The 22331-nt window shown below is 39.9% G+C and overlaps 1 protein-coding gene across 1 annotated transcript in view; it reads left to right on the top strand.

The window, feature by feature from the left end:
• Positions 1-22331, top strand: part of DNAH6 (dynein axonemal heavy chain 6) — a 250072-nt gene that overhangs the window by 140795 nt on the left and 86946 nt on the right. Inside the window, exons 36-45 of the mRNA XM_058667697.1 lie at positions 1364-1546; positions 2059-2202; positions 5511-5732; positions 6532-6679; positions 8137-8294; positions 11914-12045; positions 13782-13953; positions 17052-17198; positions 19099-19172; positions 21944-22098. Of these exons, the coding sequence (XP_058523680.1) occupies positions 1364-1546; positions 2059-2202; positions 5511-5732; positions 6532-6679; positions 8137-8294; positions 11914-12045; positions 13782-13953; positions 17052-17198; positions 19099-19172; positions 21944-22098 (1535 nt within the window). The remainder of the gene's footprint in view (positions 1-1363; positions 1547-2058; positions 2203-5510; positions 5733-6531; positions 6680-8136; positions 8295-11913; positions 12046-13781; positions 13954-17051; positions 17199-19098; positions 19173-21943; positions 22099-22331) is intronic.

Here is a 22331-nt window from a genome sequence, read left to right as displayed (position 1 = left end):
TGTAGAACTTCTGCAGTTCTGTGTAGAAGTGGACGGGTAAGGGAAGGGGATAGTACAGTGGTGTAGCAAGCTAATCCTGTGCCTATGGGATCAGAATCCCATGTAGGGACCAGTTTGAGTCCTGGCTGCTTTGCTTCTAATCCAACTCCCTGCCAATAGCCTGGGAAAACAACAGAGAATTGCTCAAGTCCTTGGATCCCTGTGCCCACAAGGGAGACCAGGCAAAAATTCCTAGTTCAGGGCTGATCCAGCTCTGGCCTTTGAGGGCTATCAGGCAGTGAACTAGTGGATGGAAGATACTTCTCTGCAATTCTGACTTTCAAGTGAAATAAACCTTAAAACATGGAGAGAGGTATTGAGTCCATTGTTTAAATTTTTAAAAAAGTAATCTTCTACCTTTAATGGATAATAAAATGTAAATTCTGCATTTTTTATTGTACAATATTATCAGTAAGGACAGTACATAAAATATGTTGACAGTTTAAGAATTAATAATGAAATTAACATTCCTGTACTCATTACCACACAAGAATTCAAACATTATCAACTACCAAGGATCTTTTCTGGGTGTTGAAAAAGTTTCCTTACATTTTGTTTTAGGTTCTTTAATGCTGATCAGCATGGGAGTTTTTTGTTTTAAATGTATGAGGCATGACTAGAACTAGGGTAAGTAGGACAAGATTAAACCAGATAATTTAAAAGACATTCATTTTTATTTGAGATGCAGATTTTACAGAGAGGAAAGAGATCTTCCATCCACTGGTTCATTCCCCAAATGGCCATAACAGACAGCGTTGAGTCAGTCTGAAGCCAGTAGCCAGAAGCTTCTGCGTCTGCACCACATGGGTGCAGAGGACCAAAGACCTGAGCCATGCTGCACTGCTTTCCCAGGCCATAGGCATGGAGCTGGATTGGAAGTGGAGGAGCCAGGACTCAAATTGGCATCCATATGGAATGCTGACACTGCCGTTGGAGGATTAGCCACTAAGCCCCTATACCAGCCCCTAGCACAGATTTGACCTACTCTGTTTCAGATCTGGGCCAGTTCACTCCTGCTTAGGCAGCTCAGTGGTGGTGGTCTCCCCACTTCCTGGAAGTGAACATACTGGTGCCAAACTTAGTATAAACATGCAGTCAACACAACACACTACAGCTCAGAACTGTTAGGTTCAAGCAATCCTCCTGCTTTAGCTTCCCCAACAGCTGGGACTATATGATGTACTTTCATGCCTGGAAATATTTTAAATGCTATATCCTTTAATATAAAGGTCCGTGAATACATTAAAATACACAAATTTTAACATCTTTGCATTTAATGATATATTTCATCTTGTCTTGCTAAAATGTTCTGTTTCATTTTCAGCTGACTGAGGAAACTCAAGAATATCTGTTGAACCTTTTTCAACGTTATGTTGATGACGGTTTAAACTTTATCAATAAGAAGTGCATCCAAGCAATACCACAAGTAGACATCAGCAAAGTTACCACACTGTGTTGCTTATTGGAGTCTTTGATACTTGGGAAAGATGGAGCTAACTTGGCAATGGTATGAATAGTTTTCTTCTTCTATGAAAGTAAGATTATTTTAAAGAAAATTGTACAAATTCTTTACAAGTGAAAAACTCAATTTTCTGAAATATTTGATTTTCAGGTTAATATTTTAGGGGACAATTACTATGATTAAATTCAGAATCTCAGAAGGGATTTTAGAGATCCTCTAGTTTATTCCTCCACTAAATTTATTTCCTTATTATCTACAATATCTTTCCAATGCCACTTATTCCCAGTCTGTTTATACAATTTGCTTATATTGGCATGAGAAAATTTTTAATATCAAAAAACCAGTTTGGACCTTCTTTTGTTAATGTGCTCTGCCACTCATTTTTTCTTTAATGTTCCATTATATGCACCTATAAGAAAATCACTCTGAACCAACAACTGAGTTATAAAAGCAACTATTTTAAAATGCATGAGTCTCAACAAAAGAGTATTTAAACTTGGCAACTTAGGATTCTTACATTTACACATAAAACGTTAAAAACTGTTTCTCTTTTTCAGGAGCAGACAAAACTGAACACTCTGCTTTGTCAGACTTTTATATTCTGTTATTTATGGTCTGTGGGTGGAAACTTAACTGAAAACTATTGGGATTCTTTTGATACATTTATTAGAACGCAATTTGATGATAATCCTGATGCCAGGGTAAGAACAAACTAAATTTAAAATTTAATAATTTTGAATCACAAAAATTAAAAATTAAAACTCAGAGCTTCATTTCTATTATGAATACAAATTATACACTAAGAATTTTAAGCTATTCACCTTTTTACCTATAGGTATCATTTAATGCATTAAAAATATTTAGAAGGCCTCTCCCAGACATATAAAAAAAGGTAATTATGTGAAAACTCTAATATATGAATATTAATTTATTTTTTACCATGTGATTGGTTTATTTAAAGAATTTATTTTTATTTAAAAGGCAGATTTATAGAGAGAAGAGGGGGACACAGAGGGATCCATTTGCTGGTTTACTCCCCAGTGGCCACAACAGTTGGGGCTGAGCTGATCTAAAGCCAGAAGCTTCTTATGGGTCTCCCACATGGGTTCAGTCATCTTCGACTACCTTCCAGTCCATAAGTGAAGCGGTAGGACTCAAGCCAGTGCCCATTTGAGAGGCCGGAGCCATAGGTGGATGCTTAGCCTATTAAGCAAGGCAAGGGCCCACCAGCCACAGCTTACAGTTTTGAAACAATTTTCTGTGATTTCTTTAGATGAGTAAATGTGTAAAAATAGAGAATAATGGCAAGCATGTTTCTCACTGTTACAGAAAAGGTTTATGAATATGGGAAGAGAAAGTTTAGAATGTACTCTATATGGAGCCAGTGTAATGGCTCAACTGGCTAGTATTTCACCTGTAAGTGCTGGGATTCCATATGTTCTAGCTGCTGAACCTTCCCACCCAGCTCCCTGGTTGTGGCCTGGCGAGGCAGTACAGGATGGTCCAAAGCCTTGAGACCTGGCACCCATGTGGAAGACCCAGAAGAAGCTCGTGGCTTTGGTTTGGCTCAGTTCTGGCCATTACAACCATTTAGGTAGTGAACAGCACATAGAAGATCATTCTCTCTGTCTCTTTCTCCCTTTAAATCTGTCTTTCCAATAAAAATAAATGTTTTTAAAATCTTTAGAGAAAAAGATCTGTATTGCTGGGTTGGACTTTGAGGTATCAGTACTTCTAAATTTTCAAAATATTAACACATGAGCATATGAAAATGTATTATGCATTTTAAATACAGTATCTTCAATTTAAGATGATTTATTGGGCTATAACTCCATCATTAGTCAAGGAACATCTAAGTATGTTTGTGTGCATATTCATATATACACAAATCCTTAATACTCTGTGCTAAGATCAGTTTAGACATAATGACACCTCAGTAGCACAACGGACTTAACTAGCACTCAAATTTCTCAGTACTTTGCTCCACTAATAGGAACCCCATTAGTATAAAATGAACCTGGATCTTCTAATGCCAAATAATAAAGAACATGTCAGAGGAACCCTGGAGCCAATTTGAAGGGACTCCTAGTCAAAACTGGGTAGATCTGAACATCAAAATAAATGATGGGATAGAATTTTACCTCAAAACAGAAGTCTGTCAGTGCACACTGAAAACCACGTATTGCTAGTAAACATGTAGAAAAGAAGGAAAAGCTCTTTCTTACAGCTAATCCCAGCTAATCAGTGCAGCAAGAATCATGGATAGAATAGGAAGTCCTTACATTGCACCATTACTGTAATGTTCATTTAGCCAGGACTCATCAATGGGTACTAAAACCAGTAGATAAACTTTTGATGAGAAATAGCATTTGCATAGTTTCAAAGTATTTCCACAAATTATGAGAGCTTTAAAGACAAAAATATCTTTAATAGAGAAACTCTGCAGATAGTACCTTAACCTCATTAATGTCAAAACTAACTCCTGAACTGGGGTACAGAAAGAGCTACAATCTTGTTTTTGTGATATTAATTTCAAAAATGCATACCCTGAATATTATGGGAATGCATCTGGAAAACCCAAATTGATGAATATTTTGTAGAATCAACTGGCCTACATTCAACTTTTTTTTTCATGAGATACAAAGAAAACAGATTTTCTAAGTAAAAACACTGAAAACATAATTAAATATAACACATGGTCCTGGACTTGAAAAATACAACTGCATGACATTATTGAAAAAAATAAGAAATGTTTGAAGACAAAATGTAAAATATTTGGCAGTATCTGTGATGAATAATTTGATTTTGGTTATTTTACTGTTAGTGTAAGAAATAAATCTTAAGAAATGCACAACTAAAAGATAAAATCTTGTTTGGCTCTTACACAGTGGGAGAAAGGTAGCAACAAAGCAAATACTGCAGAATGTGAGCAATTGGCAAATCCAGATAAGGACACCTGGAGAGTTCTTTGTAATATTCTTTTAAATTTTTTTTAGTATTTAAAATTAGAGTGATACTAAACTATCAAAAGGAGAAAAAATGATTCTCTAGGAATCTGAGAATTATGAATTAGGGTTCCACACTTACTGAACATCCTACTGGATCCTCAAAACATTTATAGGTTAAAACCAGCCTTGTTCAACTGGGCAGTTAGGACAGACACACTCACCAGCTCCAGGGAGATATTCTGGACTCCTCAGGGCAGCAGGATAGGGCTCTCAAAATCTGACAGAGATGTTAGCACTAGACCGCAAGAGTTCAGGCATGGGCTTTGGGGTGTGTGTGTGTGTTTTCTAAGCAGATAGGAATGAGTGTTTAGCCTGATAAGATAACCACACCTCACAGCAGAATATCAGGTCAATCCCCAGCTCAGGCTCCTGACTCCAACTTCTTGACAGTGCAGACCCTGGAAGGCAGCCATTGATGATGGCTCAGGTCATGGGTCCCTGCCACTCAGCACCTGTCATTTGTCCTTGACTCCAACCTGGCCCCAGCCATTGCAATCATATGAAATACAAACATACCAGATAGATTCTCTCTTGTTCTCATTCTTGTTATTTCTTCCTACCCAATTCCCTCAAGTAAATTTTAAAAAGAAAATAAGGAAAACTGTTTGCTCCTTTCTGACATTTGGGATCCTTCTTTCCTCATGGGTATTATTTGAAGTGCATGTGTCCCTGTGTGGAGTATCAGGTCATTGAAGACAGACATGGGCCTCCTTGAACATTTGTCCCCATGACCAAGTTCAGAGCATGGCAGGGAGTAAACCCCTGGATGTGGAAGCAAATAGAAGATGCTTTACAATTCCAGCATGAGATGTTAATGTAAAATATGTATCAGATGTTTTCATCCCCTGTATTGCATGTTTAAATTGATGGTTTCTGCAAACAAAAAAGAAATCCACATCCATCTGTCTTTGAATGCCCTTGTTTCTCTAACAACATGCGTACTGCCATTTTTCAACACAGTCTACTGGCCATTCAGAGTCATTCTCTATCCTATGTTGTAGCTTCCCAGTTCTGGCGATCTGTGGAGCATTCACATGGACTTCGACACCAAACGACTAGATCCCTGGGAACGAATCATACCCACCTTCAAATACAGCCGTGATGTCCCATTTTTTGAGATGCTTGTCCCCACCACAGACACAGTACGCTATGGCTATCTGATGGAAAAACTGCTGGCTGTGAAACACTCGGTGCTGTTTACTGGCTTAACGGGAGTTGGCAAGGTGGGAAACCTGTATCACACAAGAAGTGCTACCTAAAAATGAGGGCATGGTAGATGGCATCAGAAATAACAGTATTTCTTGAAGGGAATTTTTATGGCTGTCTTGGGGAAGATTTCAACTATGGACTCTACATCAAGCCTGCAAATTACTCCAGAGCTTGCCAGTTTCTGGATAAGTCCTTGGGTTGTCCTATAAATCGGAAAAACCCTACATACCAGAGTTTGCATATAGGGGCTTATGTGTTGCACCCCATCAGTATTTCTGATACTGCCACTTCACTGGGTGGATGGGAATTGGCCAGAGCAGTTTGTATCCCTAAAAAATCATTGATAAAAGGTCAGTGTATCCCCTGTGCCTGACACAGTAATGATGTCATCATAATGGTCTTTTTCAGGGGTAAAGGGAAGTAGATTGAAGGATTGTTTGGGCTTCTTGGCTTGGGGAAAGTCCAATTAAACAGGATTCACTGCTCCTGTAAATTTTTTGTACAAGGTGTGTAGGTCTTTTGAGAGTCCTACTTTTAAATTGGCTTGGATAGTAACCAAGATGGATTTGGGCATCAGGGGAGGGTTGGGGAAATAACTAAAATAAAACCTTTTGCTGAGATAGAGCTAATTAGAACATTTCTTTTGTCCTGGTAAGTGTAATTAAATAGAATATTCAGTAAGAGAGAAGTAGGTATTTCCACCGGACTCTAACTTCTCTTGTGTGTTCTCTTATTGTACTCAATTAAAACTGATATCACCAACCAAAAAATATGTTGAGTGTGAAATCAATTAATCTTTCTTTTTCAATTTAGTCTGTTATTGCAAAGGGCTTGCTAAATAGAATTCAAGAATCAGCTGGCTATGTCCCTGTCTATCTCAACTTTTCTGCTCAAACATCATCTGCAAGGACACAAGAGATCATTGAGTCAAAGCTGGAAAGAAAAAGAAAAAATGTCCTTGGTAAGAATTATCATTTTGGTTTGTCCCATAGAGATTATTCAGTAAAGCTAATGGATCATATAATTAGTGCACATGATAAAATGACAGGTGGGTATTTTCTTAATTTGTAGAAGTGATTCTTTGCTAAATATTTAGGCATTTGTTCTCATTTCCCTCATCTTTAGCTCAAAACATCTTCAACGTCTACTTCTGCATCTCTAGCCAGGGTCTTGAAACTTGTACTGATTTCCCTTTATTTGAAACAAGCCAATCTTTTTATCTGGTGCATCAAATTCTCTGAATTCCATGGGGAATCAACATGAAATTGTTTTCATTTTTCTGAACTTTGAACCCAGTTGTGTGGAATTCCCCTTGATCCTCCTCAAATAACTTTCTACATAAATAATGAACCATTCTGGCCACCCTCAAATATTTTGTGTGTTGGCCACTGTAAAGTTTCAGTCTCAAACCCAATTCCAAGCTGCTTCTCTTCTCTGTTAGCCAGGATTGTGGGGTGCTGGTGGTGGAGAGAAGTTTGGGGTCCTCCTTCCTGCTCTCCACTCTCCTTGTCAGAGAAATGATCAGTTGGGATTAGAGGGGAAGGAAAGGACAGGTGTCTTCTCTCTGTGATGGTTCCAGTGCTCTCAGAAACATGCTTTTGAGGAACTTGGTAACTCAACTATTTGCAGGTGGAGCATTGGCCTCCCCATGGGAATGCTCCCTGAGTTTGAAAATTGGGGTCTCAGCCTCCACTCAGTTCTATCCTGCAGCCTCTTAATGCTGGAGTCCTTTGGCCCTGCCCACTGAGACCTGGGTGACAGCCCACTTCCCATAATTCAACCTCAGCCACAGAGATGTGTGTTTTCCCGGCACTTCTCTAGTCCTGGATACTAGAGTCAGGGGAATCGCCGCCTCTGCTCTCCATGACTACTTGTTTTCAGCTACAGTTTGTTCTTTCAGGGATGATTGGGTACATTGATTTTCACTGTGTTACTACACTTGATCTTAACATTACATACAGCATAAATGGCTCCACCGTCCTAGATTTCCTAAAGGATATGATCAGAATGCTTTTGGATACCTAGCTCTTTTTTCCCCATAAAGATGGCAAGAGAGCATTTCTGGAAGGTCATCTTTGCCATTCTGTCTACTTCCTATCATTGAAAGAAAAGGATCTTCCTCACCCAGGTCTGGAGAACGGTCCAGATCTCCTGGAAACTGCCACTGTCACATGCCATCTCTCCTGACAACATGAACATCCTGGCCAAGTCCACATTTGTCTCCAGGAGCCTGGATGAGCCAGTGGGAGGTCTAGATTCTTCAAAGCCAGATCCCACTGGGACCTCCTCAATCACAGGAGAACCAAGCTCATTCTGACTTACCAAGTGTGCCATTGGGGTCAAAAGCCATCCCTAAGCCTTGCCTTGCCTTTTCTAAGAGAAAATAATTCTGAAATGAAGCTCATCCTGTTTCCCCAGGAGCACCCGGGAATAAACGTGTTGTGATTTTTGTCGATGACTTAAACATGCCCAGGCTAGATCACTACGGCTCACAGCCTCCTATTGAACTGCTCCGGCAATATCAAGACTTTGGCGGATTTTATGACCGAAACAAACTCTTTTGGAAAGACATACAGGTAACTTCACACTCTAAAATATTTGTTGTCTTTAAATTTAGATCACAAGAAAATATGGTATATAAAAATTCTGGGATTACTATAGCCAACTCGCACAGATTTGGTGGCTGAAGCAACAGAAACTAAGTTCAAGATCAATGTGTCAGCATGTTTGGTGCCTTCTGGATCCTCTCCAGCTTCTTGGTGGCCATCCTCTTCCTTGTCTTTATGTGGGCTTCCTTCTTGTCCGTCTGGCCTCAGCTCTCATAAGGGCATGGATCTCTGGTCACATTTGGCTTAATTACCTCTTTATATACCCTATGTACAGATACTGTCACATTCTGAGATAATACTGGAGATTAGGACTTAAATATATGATTTGGGAATGGGGGATGCTATTTGGGTCATCATATGGCCTCCATGTTTCTTACCGATAATCCAGTTCCTTTGGTCCATATTGAATTCTTACATTCTTGTCATGCTTGACTCAGGAGGTCCATGGACAAGTGAAACAGTCTCTGCCTCCTGCAGAGCTCCTCCTCAGAGAGCCAACAGATATTTATGATGCAGGGTGATCCATGGGGGAGGGGGTACACAGGAGGGCCACAGGGTTGAAAATGAGAAGAACTTCCTAGAGAACTCAAGACCAGATTATGAAGTTAGAGGCAGGAAAGAACAGCACTGGGATGTGAGATACTGTGGTATGTGCAATGTGAGCAACAAAGTGGATCCCCAATGAGGAATAGGGACCCTTCCTGCAATTGGGGAGTGTCTGAAGGAAATAGTAAGGAAAGATCCCATGCTGACTGCAGCAAATGGATGGGTTACAGAGATGGGATAGAACTGCAGTTGCCAAGAGGAGAGGAGCTGGGGTTGGGGCCTCAGTGTGGTAATGTGAGGTACCAGCAGGGGTCAGAAGGCAGATGAGCAGATTTATGTGGTGTGGACTTGGAAAGAAAATGTAGAACCTGGGTTGATGGTCTGGTTTCTATTTTTGGAAAATGGAAACCACCATTCTAGGAAACAGGATATATTTGGGATGAGCTTAGTTTTGCTTGAATGAAAAATAATTGGGACAGCAGCTGTCCTGAGTGCTTCCCACTTGACAGAGTTGCTTATTTAGCCCTCCCAGCGTCTCTGTAAGAGGAATCATGTGGCTAGTCCCAGAGAACAGGAAACGGCCCAAACTCCAAAATTTCCTGCTAATCTATAAGCTGATGGCTACAAATTTCTTCCTGAACACCCACTTCCTATCATTTCCGTGGCCAATGCCTTAACTAGGCCCTCTTTCTCTTTGTCTCCTGAAATACCATGACTAACACTAGCCACCATATAGCAATGTGGGGAGGATTAAACTACCCAACACCTATTGCCTTGAGGCTCGGTGACCCTTTTGAATACAGTTCTGATGCTGTCAACCCATTACCTAAAAGCCATCAGTACTTTCCTCCTGGTCTTAAAATTCTTCCTCCTGCCAGAGGAATTTGCACTCACTGTTTACCCTCTGCCTGGCATGTCCCTGCTTCCCCCACTCTGCCTCTGCTTTGGGAGTAGGTTCTTGTTATTTGTGATTTCTGTGTTAGTTACTTCGCCCACTCACAAAGTTGACTTGTGATTATAAAACACCAACTAAAGCCCTTTCTTGGTCATTTGCAGACATGCAAAAAATTCTAGCCACCTAACAAACAGCACACAGCTAAGATCAGACAGTACTCTGCCTTTTTGTCTCAGCTGCCAGGCTGCAAAGGGTGCCTACTTAGTGCCACCTTCTTAATCCTTCCTTTGTGTGTGTGCATGATACCATGATTGCCAAACCTCTCATGTTGCTAAATGCAAAAAGGCTGGAGTGTATCTTAAGAAAAAAAGGCATGAGATTTGTAAGTTTCAGTTAGGCATAGGTTCAATGTGAATTAACTAACACAGACAGTAAATAAGGCATCTTTAAATAGAAACACACTCAGAAACAAGGCTATGTGTTGATCATTTGAGTAAAAATGTGACCAGATGCCGGAGTCCAGCTCCAGCCGAGAGTTCGGAGCTCGGGAAGGGTGCGTGGAGTCGGCGATAAAGAAAGACACAGACACTGACACTTGATGCGTTCTCACCACCGCCCAAGAAAAAGCTGTCCTTTTTATTTACTCAGACACCTCACAAGCTTCTGCACAAGCAACTAATTGTTCTATTTTTTTACTTCAAGACTAAGGGGGCATATACAGACATTCGGTCATTGCGTCTGCACTTCAGGGCTAGGCAGGTGTCCCCAGAGATAATTCTTTAAAACACTGTATTCATATTCTTCAAAGCAAGCCATTATTCATTCTTCAACAGTAGCCATGGAGCGGCAGCCAGGACTCCAAGGCCAAGGCACATGCGATTACCTGCTAATCAGTAGTACATTCCTACCACATTTCTATTTTTACAACTTGCCCATTATTCGATGGGAAAATAGTTTACAAGGGAAAAAATATAATTCTAAAAACAAAAATTACAAATATTAAATCCCCCTACAACTATAGACCCTATAACCCCATTAACAATAAAACAATAATCAAAAGCACTTTTCTTTAATAGAAGCATCCTTAATTCCTCTAGCTAAAAATTATAAAAGCGGCTAAAACAGCTACATTTTCTGTGCTCCAAAAAATTACAAAAACAGGCTAGCCTATAAAATAACAATAACTATACTTATTGTCACAGCAATTTCAGCTCTCACTCCCATCACTTGCATTCCCGCGGGTCCACTGGGTGCTACCTGACTGGCCAGGCCCTGGAAAGGAGGCAGATCCGCCTCACCTGTGACCTTCTGTCTTCCTGCTGCCTTCTGGCCTTGAACCAGTCATTATTTTAGGGCAGGGCACTCGTGCAGTGCTCCCAACAACCAGAGGTTCAAGGGAATTTAAATTTCTATGGAAAAATAAGTTCAGATTTTATACAGTTGATGTTCCCACCAACTTTATAAGTGACTACCACAGATGAGAATTACACTTAGTATTGAAATAACTGATATATTTTAATTCTAGTGACAAAGTGTCCAAGGTTTTCTGTGGTTGTAAAATGTAGAAGTATGCTATCATAAAAACAAGAAAAAAAGAAGAGGGAGGGAGAGGAATGTGGGCAGGAGTGGGGTAGGGCGGCAGGTATCAGTAAGCTCCATAATCTTGCAATGTAAGTGAAGTTTTGTCCACCTTATTTTTTTATCTTAAAAACTAAAATAAGAACTAAAAATGTATTTTTAATTTTAAAAACTAAAAATTACAGTAATTTAAATCTTTTGAAATATTAATCATTGCAACTTCTTGAAATGGATAACATCATCCAGACTGAAGGATGAGCTAATAATAGAAAAGTTGAGATATTTACGTTAAGATATTTGCATAGGTAGGTGAATCAACTGAGTCATCCTGAGCACTTATTTAACCATCCAGGACCTAACTAGGTGATTTGTTTGTTTCATCTGTGAAATGGAGTAATGCTGTTTTCCTGCAATGTTGTGAAGATTAAGTCATTGAATATGCAGGAAACTGGCATTGTTGGCATATGGCAGGTGCTCAAGAATATGGGTTGTGAGTCGTACTATTGGGATGGGTCAATCTCATCTCTCTCTCTGCTAGGTGACTTAAGTGAGTTTCTCCCCACACAGGATGTAACCATCGCATCAGCATGTGCTCCCCCAGGTGGTGGACGCAACCCTGTGACCCCCCGCTTCATCCGGCACTTCAGCATGCTATGCCTCCCAATGCCCTCAGAGCACAGTCTGAAACAGATTTTCCAGGCAAGGATGGGCCTGAATGGGGAGGGGGTGGCGGAGTGAGAGCCAGAAAGGTGGAGAACACATTGTTGTTCCAAAGTTCCCACAACTCCAGTATTGCCACAGAGACCATTTGTTCCTCCCTGAGTGAAACACAGGTAAGTGTGGGCACCCAGAGAGTGGTGGTAGGCATTGGCACCTTGCCCCTGTATTTTTGCTCTCAGTGATGATTGGGGAGAGAAGAGTCCCAGGAAGAGAAAGTACTTGTGTAAATGTGATGTTACGGGAACTGGTTAATGGAGCAGGTAGAATGAGATAACTTGGATGACCCATCTGGAGAAACTGACTTTGTCACTAACCCCAAACAGTGATGGGGAGATTAAGTGGGCTTCCAAGTCCAGCTATATGAGCCTCTTCTTCCGAAAGAGGCCCTCACAGATGAGAAGACAGACAACACATACACAGCCTTGGGATGTGCCAAAAAGGTTTTTGTTCAAACCAACATAACTTACATCCATGGGAAGCTCCTTGCAATATATTTGTATTCATTTCAATAAGCTGTGTAGGAGAAAAAATGAAAGTGGTATATAAAAAGTGCCACATTTTGGAAAATTTTGGAAAGTGCTATGCTTGTTCTGGACCCAGAGAATGTGCTTGGAGGGACCCAAACGTATGCAGATCTGAGGGCAGGAGGATCATGGGATGCTGATGAAGCTGGGACACAGTAAGAATCAGAGAAAAGGATGAGGCCGGGGAGGCCTGAGGCTCCATGGGAGCTGTGACCTGATTGTCATGATTAAAAGGATTCACAAGAAGGGAAATCAGTAGAAATGGAGAGGACACTGAGGGAGGGAGGGGAAGAGAGAGGAAAGACCAGGAAGGGGTGATGCCTTGGGAAATAGAAGAAAGCAGACAGATTGAAGAAATGCATTCGGGATGTGGTTATGGGAGGCACAGAAAGGAAAGTGTCAAAAGAGGACCTAAAAGCTCCTGATCTGAGCTGACAAGAGCAGGGTTTCTACAACACAGAGACTGAAGCAAGATCCATTCATAGCTTACAAAATAGTTGAACTTTCAATGTGCATGAAGATGAAAGTCTTTGGAATTATTGTTCATCCAGGTATAACAATGAAAGGGAAGCTTTCCATTCCTTTCCAGAGGAATTTGTGCCCTCCATGAAGATGCTGCGTGCCCAGAGCAAGCAGGGGAGGTTTGTGGTAAATTCACTGAGTCAACCACGAACACCGCTCAGGTATCTCCAATCAGCAGAAAGCAGTAAGCCCATTCTTGAACACAGAAATAAGTGGAAGAACTCTAACATCTGTTAGATAAAAACCTCACCAAAACAGCGGGGCTACCAAGACCAGAATGATGATAAAACCAGGCTTTTATCTGGGGTCTGCTCCTGGACAAGGTTCACTGGTCCACAAGGTCGTGGGCCGTTGAAGCTGCACCTGGACTGAATTGCGCATTCTTTAAGTAGTGGTGATGTCAGGGCTTGAGGTAAAGGTATGTATTGTCTTCTGATTGATCGGCTTCACTTAAATGAGTCTGGGGTAGCTATTCTCAGCCACAACTTTTGGAGCCACCTAGGGACTTTCTGCCTGCCCCAGGGCCCTCTGGGGTAAAAACAACCACATGTCCTTATACAGCATTTGGATTTTCTGTTCATTGGTTAAAGGAAGGAAGAAAGTGCCAGATCGGGGGTATTTGAGAATTTTTTTAATCTAACCCCTCTTATTTTCTGTTTATGGTTGCAGGCCATCCTAAATGGCTTCCTGAATGACTTTCTACCACCTGTGAAACAAACTGCATCCAACATTGTAGAAGCTGCGGTGGAGATTTATAATAGAATGAGCATTGATCTCCTGCCAACACCAGCCAAGTCCCATTATGTCTTTAATTTAAGGGATTTATCAAAATGTGTGCAAGGTAATGTATCCCACCCCCATCCTCTGAACTATAGTTCCCTTTCGTGTTCATTGGCCCCCAAACCTCTCAGTGGAATCATATTGTATCCATCTCTCTGTGACACACTAGAAAATTCCATTGCAGCTTCCCTGTTCAAGTCACCCTCCACCCCTACCCCATGCTGATCACTTCATAGCTTTGTCAAACTGCCAACAATACTTCGCAATTTTCATTCCTATTGATAATGTTTTTCACTGGAAATGAAGGAAAGGAGGAAGGAAGAGAGGGACAAAGAGAGGGAAGGGCAATAAGGCAGAGCTGCTGTCTCCTCTAAATCCCCACTCAGCCTGTGTACCTTGCTGCTCTGAAGTGCACCTGTCCTGGGTGGGCACTGCCTCTGCCCCTGAAGAGCAGTCCATTATTGCACCCACTCAGTGATGCTACTCTCATAGTTCCCACTCCTCTCCTGCACCTTCCTAACCATTATAAAGCTTCCATTTAAAAAACAACAGTCCTTAAGCTTCATGACACCTTAATATTTCTCTGCCCTTCCTAGAAATATCCCTTAAACAATGGTCTCTCCTCACTTTCCCACCAACTCCCCCAAGAGCTACTTTTAATATATTCCAGTAATTGTTCTCTGACTGGCACTGCACTGGACTGCTCTTCCCAATGGTCATTTCCCAGTCTGAACCTTCACCTCTTAGCATCGCCCACCACACGTCTCCCTCTGGTCCTTCCTAGTGGCCCAGGGCCTGGGACATGCATTCTCCATGGCTTCTCTCTCATTGGCTGCTGCTGATCAGTATTATTTCATGGCTGCCACTCCTCCGTATCTTAAAATGTTGTGGCTAAAGCCGCTGCCTTCAATCATCTTTTTAACCTATACATACACTTAAGTAAACTATCAATTCTATGGTGTTAATACCCCCTATGGAGAGTTGGCACTCACAGTTCCTACTTTTAGCCCTGACCACTGTGCTAAGGGTGTGATTTGCATACCTACCTTCCTTTTCAATGACCTTACTCAAATATCCAGTTGTACTTTGTACACCTGCTGTGTCTAAACAAAATTCTATTTTTATCCCTCCAATCTACATGTACTGTTCTCCCAAAGGGAGCTGATGTTAGTTCTTCTGGCCAAAAATGTTAACAACCCCCATCCAATCCATGAACAATTCTGACCTGAATTTACCTTCTCATATACCGCAAGTCTAATCACTTCCATGTCTCTTTTTACTACCATTCTGGCCCAACCTTCATTCCCTCTCACCCAGTTTTCTAATGGTAAAAGCCTCTTCTCTATTCTTTCTGGTTAGTCCTTTTACCTTACCTTGAGCCTCCAGAGTCTGCTTCCCCTGCAATTGCTATGCAGCTGAGTCTCTGCAAGATCAGGACCCAGACCTCCCCCATCATTGCCACTCCCATCCTTTTGTCATGCCTTCACCGCCTCTTCACATCCCCATATCCTCTTCATTCCCCCATCTCCACTTTCTCCTGGAAGGGAGTAGTACTCCTGTACTGCTGTTAGAGCGTTGTCATGCATGTGGCTCACTTTCTCTACCCAAACTTTACCTTCTTAGCAAAGCTTTCCCTCTCTGTGTCCCTTCATAAAACACAATAGAATTCATATCCTAGGTGTGTTTCTCTGCACACACAAATGTGAAAAAGCTGCAGCATTGTCTGTAGAAATGTCCTAGAATCCCAAAGTTTGGATAGTGCCTTCAATACTGCTGTGTGTACCTGTGTGCACAGGACTCTCTCTGCCTCATTTGCACAGTGTGGCAATCCCCACATGAGCAGTGCTGTGGAGAAGGAACATTTCCAAACACTGCTATCCAACATTGCTTTCATTGTCATTGCAATAATTAGAACTGTGTCTACAATAATGTATTAGGAAGACTACTCAAAATAATTGAAACAGAGGGCTGGCATTATGGCACAAGGATTAAGGTGCTGCCTAGGATGCCAGCATCTTAAGTAGGTGTCAGTTGAAGTTCTGGCTGTTCTACTTCCATTCCTGCTTCCTGATGATGTGTGTAGAAAAGTATCAGAAAATGTGCCCCGTGGTTGGGCCCCTGCCACCCATGTAAGAGACCAGGATGAATTTGTAGCACCTGCCTTCAGCTTGGCCCAGACCTGGCCATTGTGGCCATTTGGGGAGTGAAAAGATACATGGAAGATGGAGATGGGGGGAGAAAGACCTCTTCTCTTTTTTCTTCTCTTCTCTTCTCTCTTTCATCTAGCTCTGCCTTTCAAATACAATTTAAAATAAATCGTTGGAGTAGAAACGAAAAAGGCCAAAGAGAGGAGTGAGGCATTAGAGAAGAGTAAGAGTGTTTTGAAACAGTGTAAACATCAGGGGAAAAAGTTAAGAGATAAGCATACAATTATACTTTAGGAATTTGGAAAATGGAACTAAAAAATGAGTTCATGGGGAAATTTAGCCAAGCAGTTGGGATGCCCATCCCATTCCTTAACAGCTCTTAGTTCAATGACAGGCTGCACTCCTGATTCCTGCTAATGTGGACCTAAGAAGGCAGTAGTGATGGCTCAGGTGATTAGGCTTCTGAGGCTCACATGGAAGGCCTGGTTTGCATTTTTGGTTCCCTAGCCCATGCCACTGTGGGCATTTGAGGCAGCGACCTAACAGACAGGAGTTCGCTCTTTTTTATAAATCTACCTTTCTCTCCGCGTGTGTATCTGCTTCTTAAATAAATGAATAAAGTTGCATTGTGAAAAAACTACATATGATTTCAAAAATGTTTTGTACCAAAATAAGTTTACCTTTCAATTCTAGTTTCCATAAACATTTCAAGTACATTGTGTAGCATTTAAAAGTAACAATTTTTACTTAACATTGCAAGGCACATAGCCAAGAAATGAGGGTTATATATACTGTGAAGGTTCATCACCTTCACAGTTTGAGCTAAAGAATCAAAATGGGAGGCAGATTTTGCCAGATGTATTCTCAGTTTGCTTTCAAAAAGGGAATCACCATTGTATGTGCCTATCCACTGGGTAAGACTTGGTTCTAGGCAAAGTTAAATTTCAGGATTGACTACTTAATTAAACTATTGCTGGAAATTCCACAAACTGAATTCTCCTTTCTTAAACAGGTATCCTCCAGTGTGATCCAGGAACAATAAGAGAAGAACTTCAGATATTTAGACTATTTTGCCATGAATGTCAAAGAGTTTTCCATGATCGTTTGATTAATAATGAAGATAAACACTATTTTCATGTTATTTTGACAGAAATGGCTAGTAAGTATAAATCATTTTTTTCACAGAAAACCAAGTTCATTTCTTATAAAGGAAAAAATTAAATGTATTTATATAAGATACCAAGCTTTAATAATCCATGGGTAAAAGTTATTTTTATAGCTCAAATATATTAAAAATTGAAATATTATGAAAATAATTTTATTTAGGAAGGGTTGATAACTTTAACTTAATATAGAATCTTAAGTGGAAAAGAGGAAATAGGAGAAACAGCATTTGGTAAAATTAATGTACTTTTTCATTATATAAATGACATTAGCAAATTTTAAAATATTTAAGTGTTTTTCACCTTAAATATTGGTGGATAATTAACAAAATTAAGGACACATAGAGTAAACATGGCCATCTTACTTCCCAATTACAGTAAGACTTTTTTTTTGTTCTGTGATTTTATTATTTTTTTTTATTGATTACATTGCATTATGTGACACTGTCTCACAGGCTCTGGGATTCCCCCAACCCCTCCCCATCCCCTCCCCCCATGGTGGATTCCCCCACCTTGTTGCAGTATTACAGTTCAAATTCAGTCAAGATTCTTTCATTGCAAGCATAGAGTCCAACATCTTATTGTCCAGATAAATTCAGTGGTTTCTTGGGGAGACCATCTCTGGTCTGAAGACAGAGCTGGCAGAATATCATCCCGATCAATTAAAAGCCACAACATAACATCAACATCAATTTACAACATTAAGGAATTAATTGACATGACATTGCGTAACAAATATGTTTTAAAAAAATGCAAGTTCTTAACCACATCCTGTGACTACTTCATTGACATTTCAATTTTAATTTATACATAGAACCGGCTGCTACACACCTTAAAATGGCTATAGGGTACTATTCAGCTGTCTCGTGACTATTTTCATTTTTATATTTAGCAGTTTATAGTGTTGAAGCTTAATTTTGCTGAGCTTGGCAGATTTTGGGATAGTCTAAACTGGCTTATAACTCTAACAAGGCATATGTCAACAGTTAAAGTGCAGAACAGTTTTAGGAGGGGTGTGCAGAGAAATCCTCAATACCTTAGTGAGGAGTAACTAATCTTTGTGTCCTACCTAGTAAGACATGTGTGAGTCCACGCTGACTGTTTCCTGTCTGGTTCCAAGCTTTCCTTGTTGTTCTCTATCTATTCCAATTTGTGTGTGTGTGTGTGTGTGTGTGTGTGTGTGTGTGTGTGTGTGTGTGTGTGTGTGTGTGTGTGTGTGTGTGTGTTGGGGTGAGGAGCTCTGGAGCGGATCCAAAGTTGGAACTAAGTGAGGACCAGAGAAAGCTCCTCTCCCTAGTCCTGAAGGAAGCTTACTGTTCTGTTTCTGTGAACTGCTCAGGGCTCTTGACTGTTGTTGATGACCTTGGATCCTGCAAGGAAGGGTTTGGGCTTCTCCCATCCCATGTGGTAAATCCAAACGGGGGTGGATGACCTCAGAGTTCTTGGCTTCCGAAGGCATTCCATTTCCCCATGGTCTCCTTGGCTGTTGGGATGCAGACCTTGGTGCAGAGAAAGCTTCCATCTCCTTAGAATGTGTAAGGAAGACGTGAAGTATAACCTATCAGGAACATAACAGATAACAGATAACTTATAGACAACAGACTTAAATCAGCATTAGACAATAGTAAAACTACAAAGATAGAGTGGGAATCAAGAGTGATCCTGACAACCTCTTAACAGGAGGTCATATGCACAAAGTGGGGTGGGGGGGACCCCAGGGTGGAGCAGGTGGACAGGAGGAGGCTTGTATACAACCCTGTGGACTCCCAGATCCTCACCAAGGACTATCTGTAAGACTTCTAAATAAAGTAACAGTTGAAATTATTTTGCATTTATTGTTAAAATACAGAATTCATGCTTAACAGTCCATTAAAGCTTGGTTTTGATTCTTGACAGACAAATATTTTGGAATTGCAATTGGCCTGGAGTATTTCTTAAACAAACCCATCATATTTGGAGATTTCATTAAGGTAACTATGTCACTTTGGACCATGCTAACAGATTATAAAGTATTTATGGTTTTCTACTTCAGTTGCATGTATTATGAGTTTTACATCTGAGAAAATTAAATGTTGAGATTTATTTTTGTAAACCAAGTCTGCACAGTCATGCTCATTCATTTGTGTACAATGCATTTTTTGCTTTTACATCCCAACAGGAGAATGTAGTATATCCTAGTAAATCTAAAATATTTACTATCTCATGCTTTATAGAAAGTTTCTGACTTTAGCCTAGTTACATTCCTTTTGGTGGTAGGTGGAATCACAGAGAACTACTAGGTATTCAATTTGGAATCCCCTCTTACCACTCAAATGCTTCCAGTTATGGGAATCTAGCTAGTTCACAAAACTGCCCTCCTCATTTCAGGATAATTCTAATACCAAAGTTTTCATTCTGATTACCTTAAACTCATCCTCTCAAAAATATGTACTTGAGCACAGTTTTGCCGTCTTGACTGGCCTAGAATAAATCTTCTATCTAACCTACCACCAACGTGAACAGACGGTCACCTTGTTTTACCAAGTTGTCTCCTGTTTATGTAAAGTATTCCAACAGGCAAGGGCCATATTGGTTTTCACCCTCAGTCTCCAACTTCCAGCACAAAAATAAGCACATAGTAGGTTCTCAATCAATGGCAGGGTACCAACTGCAATAAGTAAAATCAAACTGTAGATCTGTAGGTAACATAGCTTAGAAACCTGCCCCAAAGGAGAAGAATCTGATAACCAGTCATGCAATGATCAAGAGCAAAAGAAAAGAGAGGCACAATGAATATTACTAAAGACTTCACTACAAAGGAGCAAAAGCTTTTTCAACCTCAGTTCACTGAGGAAGACATTGAGAAAATGGGGATACAGATTTCAAAACACTTGTTATAAAATATTATCAACAATGAGAAACATGTAATATAGGAGTTAAAGGAATTCAAGGAATATGTCACACAGGATGAATCAAAGCTGATATGTTAGGAATTTAAAATACAGTGGAGCAAATTAAAAGTACATTTGAGAGTCTCCAAAATAGAATGAATAAAGCAGAAGAAAAAAAATCTTAGAATTGGAAGATATTTCCTGTCACCAGGGAAAACAATCAAAAAGCTGGAAGTAGAGCTAGGTCAAGCTAAAGAAAAAGTATTTAAGAATTCAAAGACACTATTAAAAGGCCAAATCTAAGAGTTATGGGAGTCCAGAAAGAGTGCAGAAAGAGAAGCTAGGATTAAAGGTGTATTTAATGAAATAATACGGGAAAATCTCCTAATCTAGAGAAAGAATTGGGAAACAACATCCAGGAGGGGTATAGAACTCCCAACAGGCTTGATCAAAAGCGATCTTCACGAAGACACACGATAATCAAGCTCTTCAATTGAACATAAGGAAAAGATCTTTAAAAGTGCTCATGAAAAAAGTCGAGTGACATAGAGGAATGCCAATTAAATTCACAGGAAACTCTATAGGCCAAAAGTGAATGGAGCGACATATTCTAGATTCTAAAAGCAAAAAAAAAAAAAAAAAAAATTGTCAGCCCAGGTTAACATATCCAGCAAAACTTTCCTCTGTCTTTGAAAATAATAGAATTCTTCCACAGTAAAGAAAAGTTAAGACTATGTCTCTCCCAAACCTGCCCAACAAATGATACTTAAAGAGATTCTCTTGACAAAGAAGAGGAATAGCACCCATCAAAACAAAGGGTTAATGTGAAGAAATACCTGTTAAATAACAGAAGACTAAATCAATGAACGACCCATTGCTAAAATGATGAACAAATTACCACCCATTCATATTAAACCTGAATATAAGTGGCTTAAACTCATCAATCAAATGTTATTGATTGGTTTTGTTTTTTAATCCAGTCTACCAATCTATTTGCTGCTTACAGGATGCATCTCACCAGCAAAGACCAGTGGAAACTATCTCAAGGATTTTGATGTTTTTTTGTTTCATAGCTTCAAAACATTTTTCTCATTAAATTCTTCACTGGCCCATAGATCATACAGTAGCATCATTTTCCTACAGAAGGTTCTTGATTTTCTTTTTCATTTCTTCGACAACACATCCAGTAGCATGTTATTTAACTTCATGGTGTTGTAAATTTCTATTTTTCTTCCCACTGTTGATTCTGTATTGTGGCTTTTCATTTAAGAGGATGTATAGTAACTGTGTAATGGAGAGTATCATATGCAGATGTGAGGATACAATGCAGTATACATCTATTTCCAGATCAAAAATGAACTCCCAGTGAAACTATTAACTATATCTTCACACTAGGATACTGGACTCTGCCATGTCCATGCCTGCAATGATGAACATATGACTATTTATGAAGAACTATACTATAGTAATAATTTAGGGGAACTCAGTGGGAGGAGGTGACCTAGGGAGAGGATAAGGGAAATCCCAGAGCCTGTGGAATCATATCATAAAATGATAATAATAATAAAGAAGTAATAATAAAGAAATAAAATGTAAAACTGCATATAGTTTTGACAATTTTTTAATAAAAAGTCTCCCATGCATATTTTAACCAGTAGTTAGCGTCAGCACAAGAGCAACAGTTTGAAACCAGAATGTGGAAAAACCAGAAAAACTAAACTCCTCTACCTGAGTCCTATTCCTGTGTGAATTTTACACCAGATTCAGTGGAATTCAGTGCACCACTTAAGTTAAAATAGATGTTGTGAATCATGTATGTATAGATATCAAATTAATCCAATTTGTTTTTTCTTTGATAAATCATTTTATAGTTTGGAGCCGACAAGGCTGATCGGATTTATAATGATATGCCTGATATGGATAAAATTGCAAATGTTCTCCAGGACTATCTTGATGACTATAACCTCATAAACCCCAAAGAGGTTAAGTTGGTGTTCTTCCAGGATGCCATACAGCATGTTTCAAGGTATGCCGCTGTTACATGCGCAGTGATGCACTGATTTTCTTTCATGCTAAAAGGTAAAAATTATGTTGCACGACACTATTTAAATTGCAGAATGGAAAAGGCTCTTTTAGCAATTCTCATTATAATTCAATACTTATTTTTCATGTACCTAAGTGTATATGGATGACCTAAACTTTCAGTGGCATCCCTGGTGTGGTTATTTTTGCTAAATCTTCATTGTTCTGTTTGGTTTT

Source organism: Ochotona princeps, chromosome 8 (assembly GCF_030435755.1).
Source record: "Ochotona princeps isolate mOchPri1 chromosome 8, mOchPri1.hap1, whole genome shotgun sequence".
NCBI classification, from domain to species: Eukaryota; Metazoa; Chordata; class Mammalia; order Lagomorpha; family Ochotonidae; genus Ochotona; species Ochotona princeps.
Note: the sequence above shows the minus strand (reverse complement) of the source record. Positions and strands in the feature narration are given on the sequence as shown.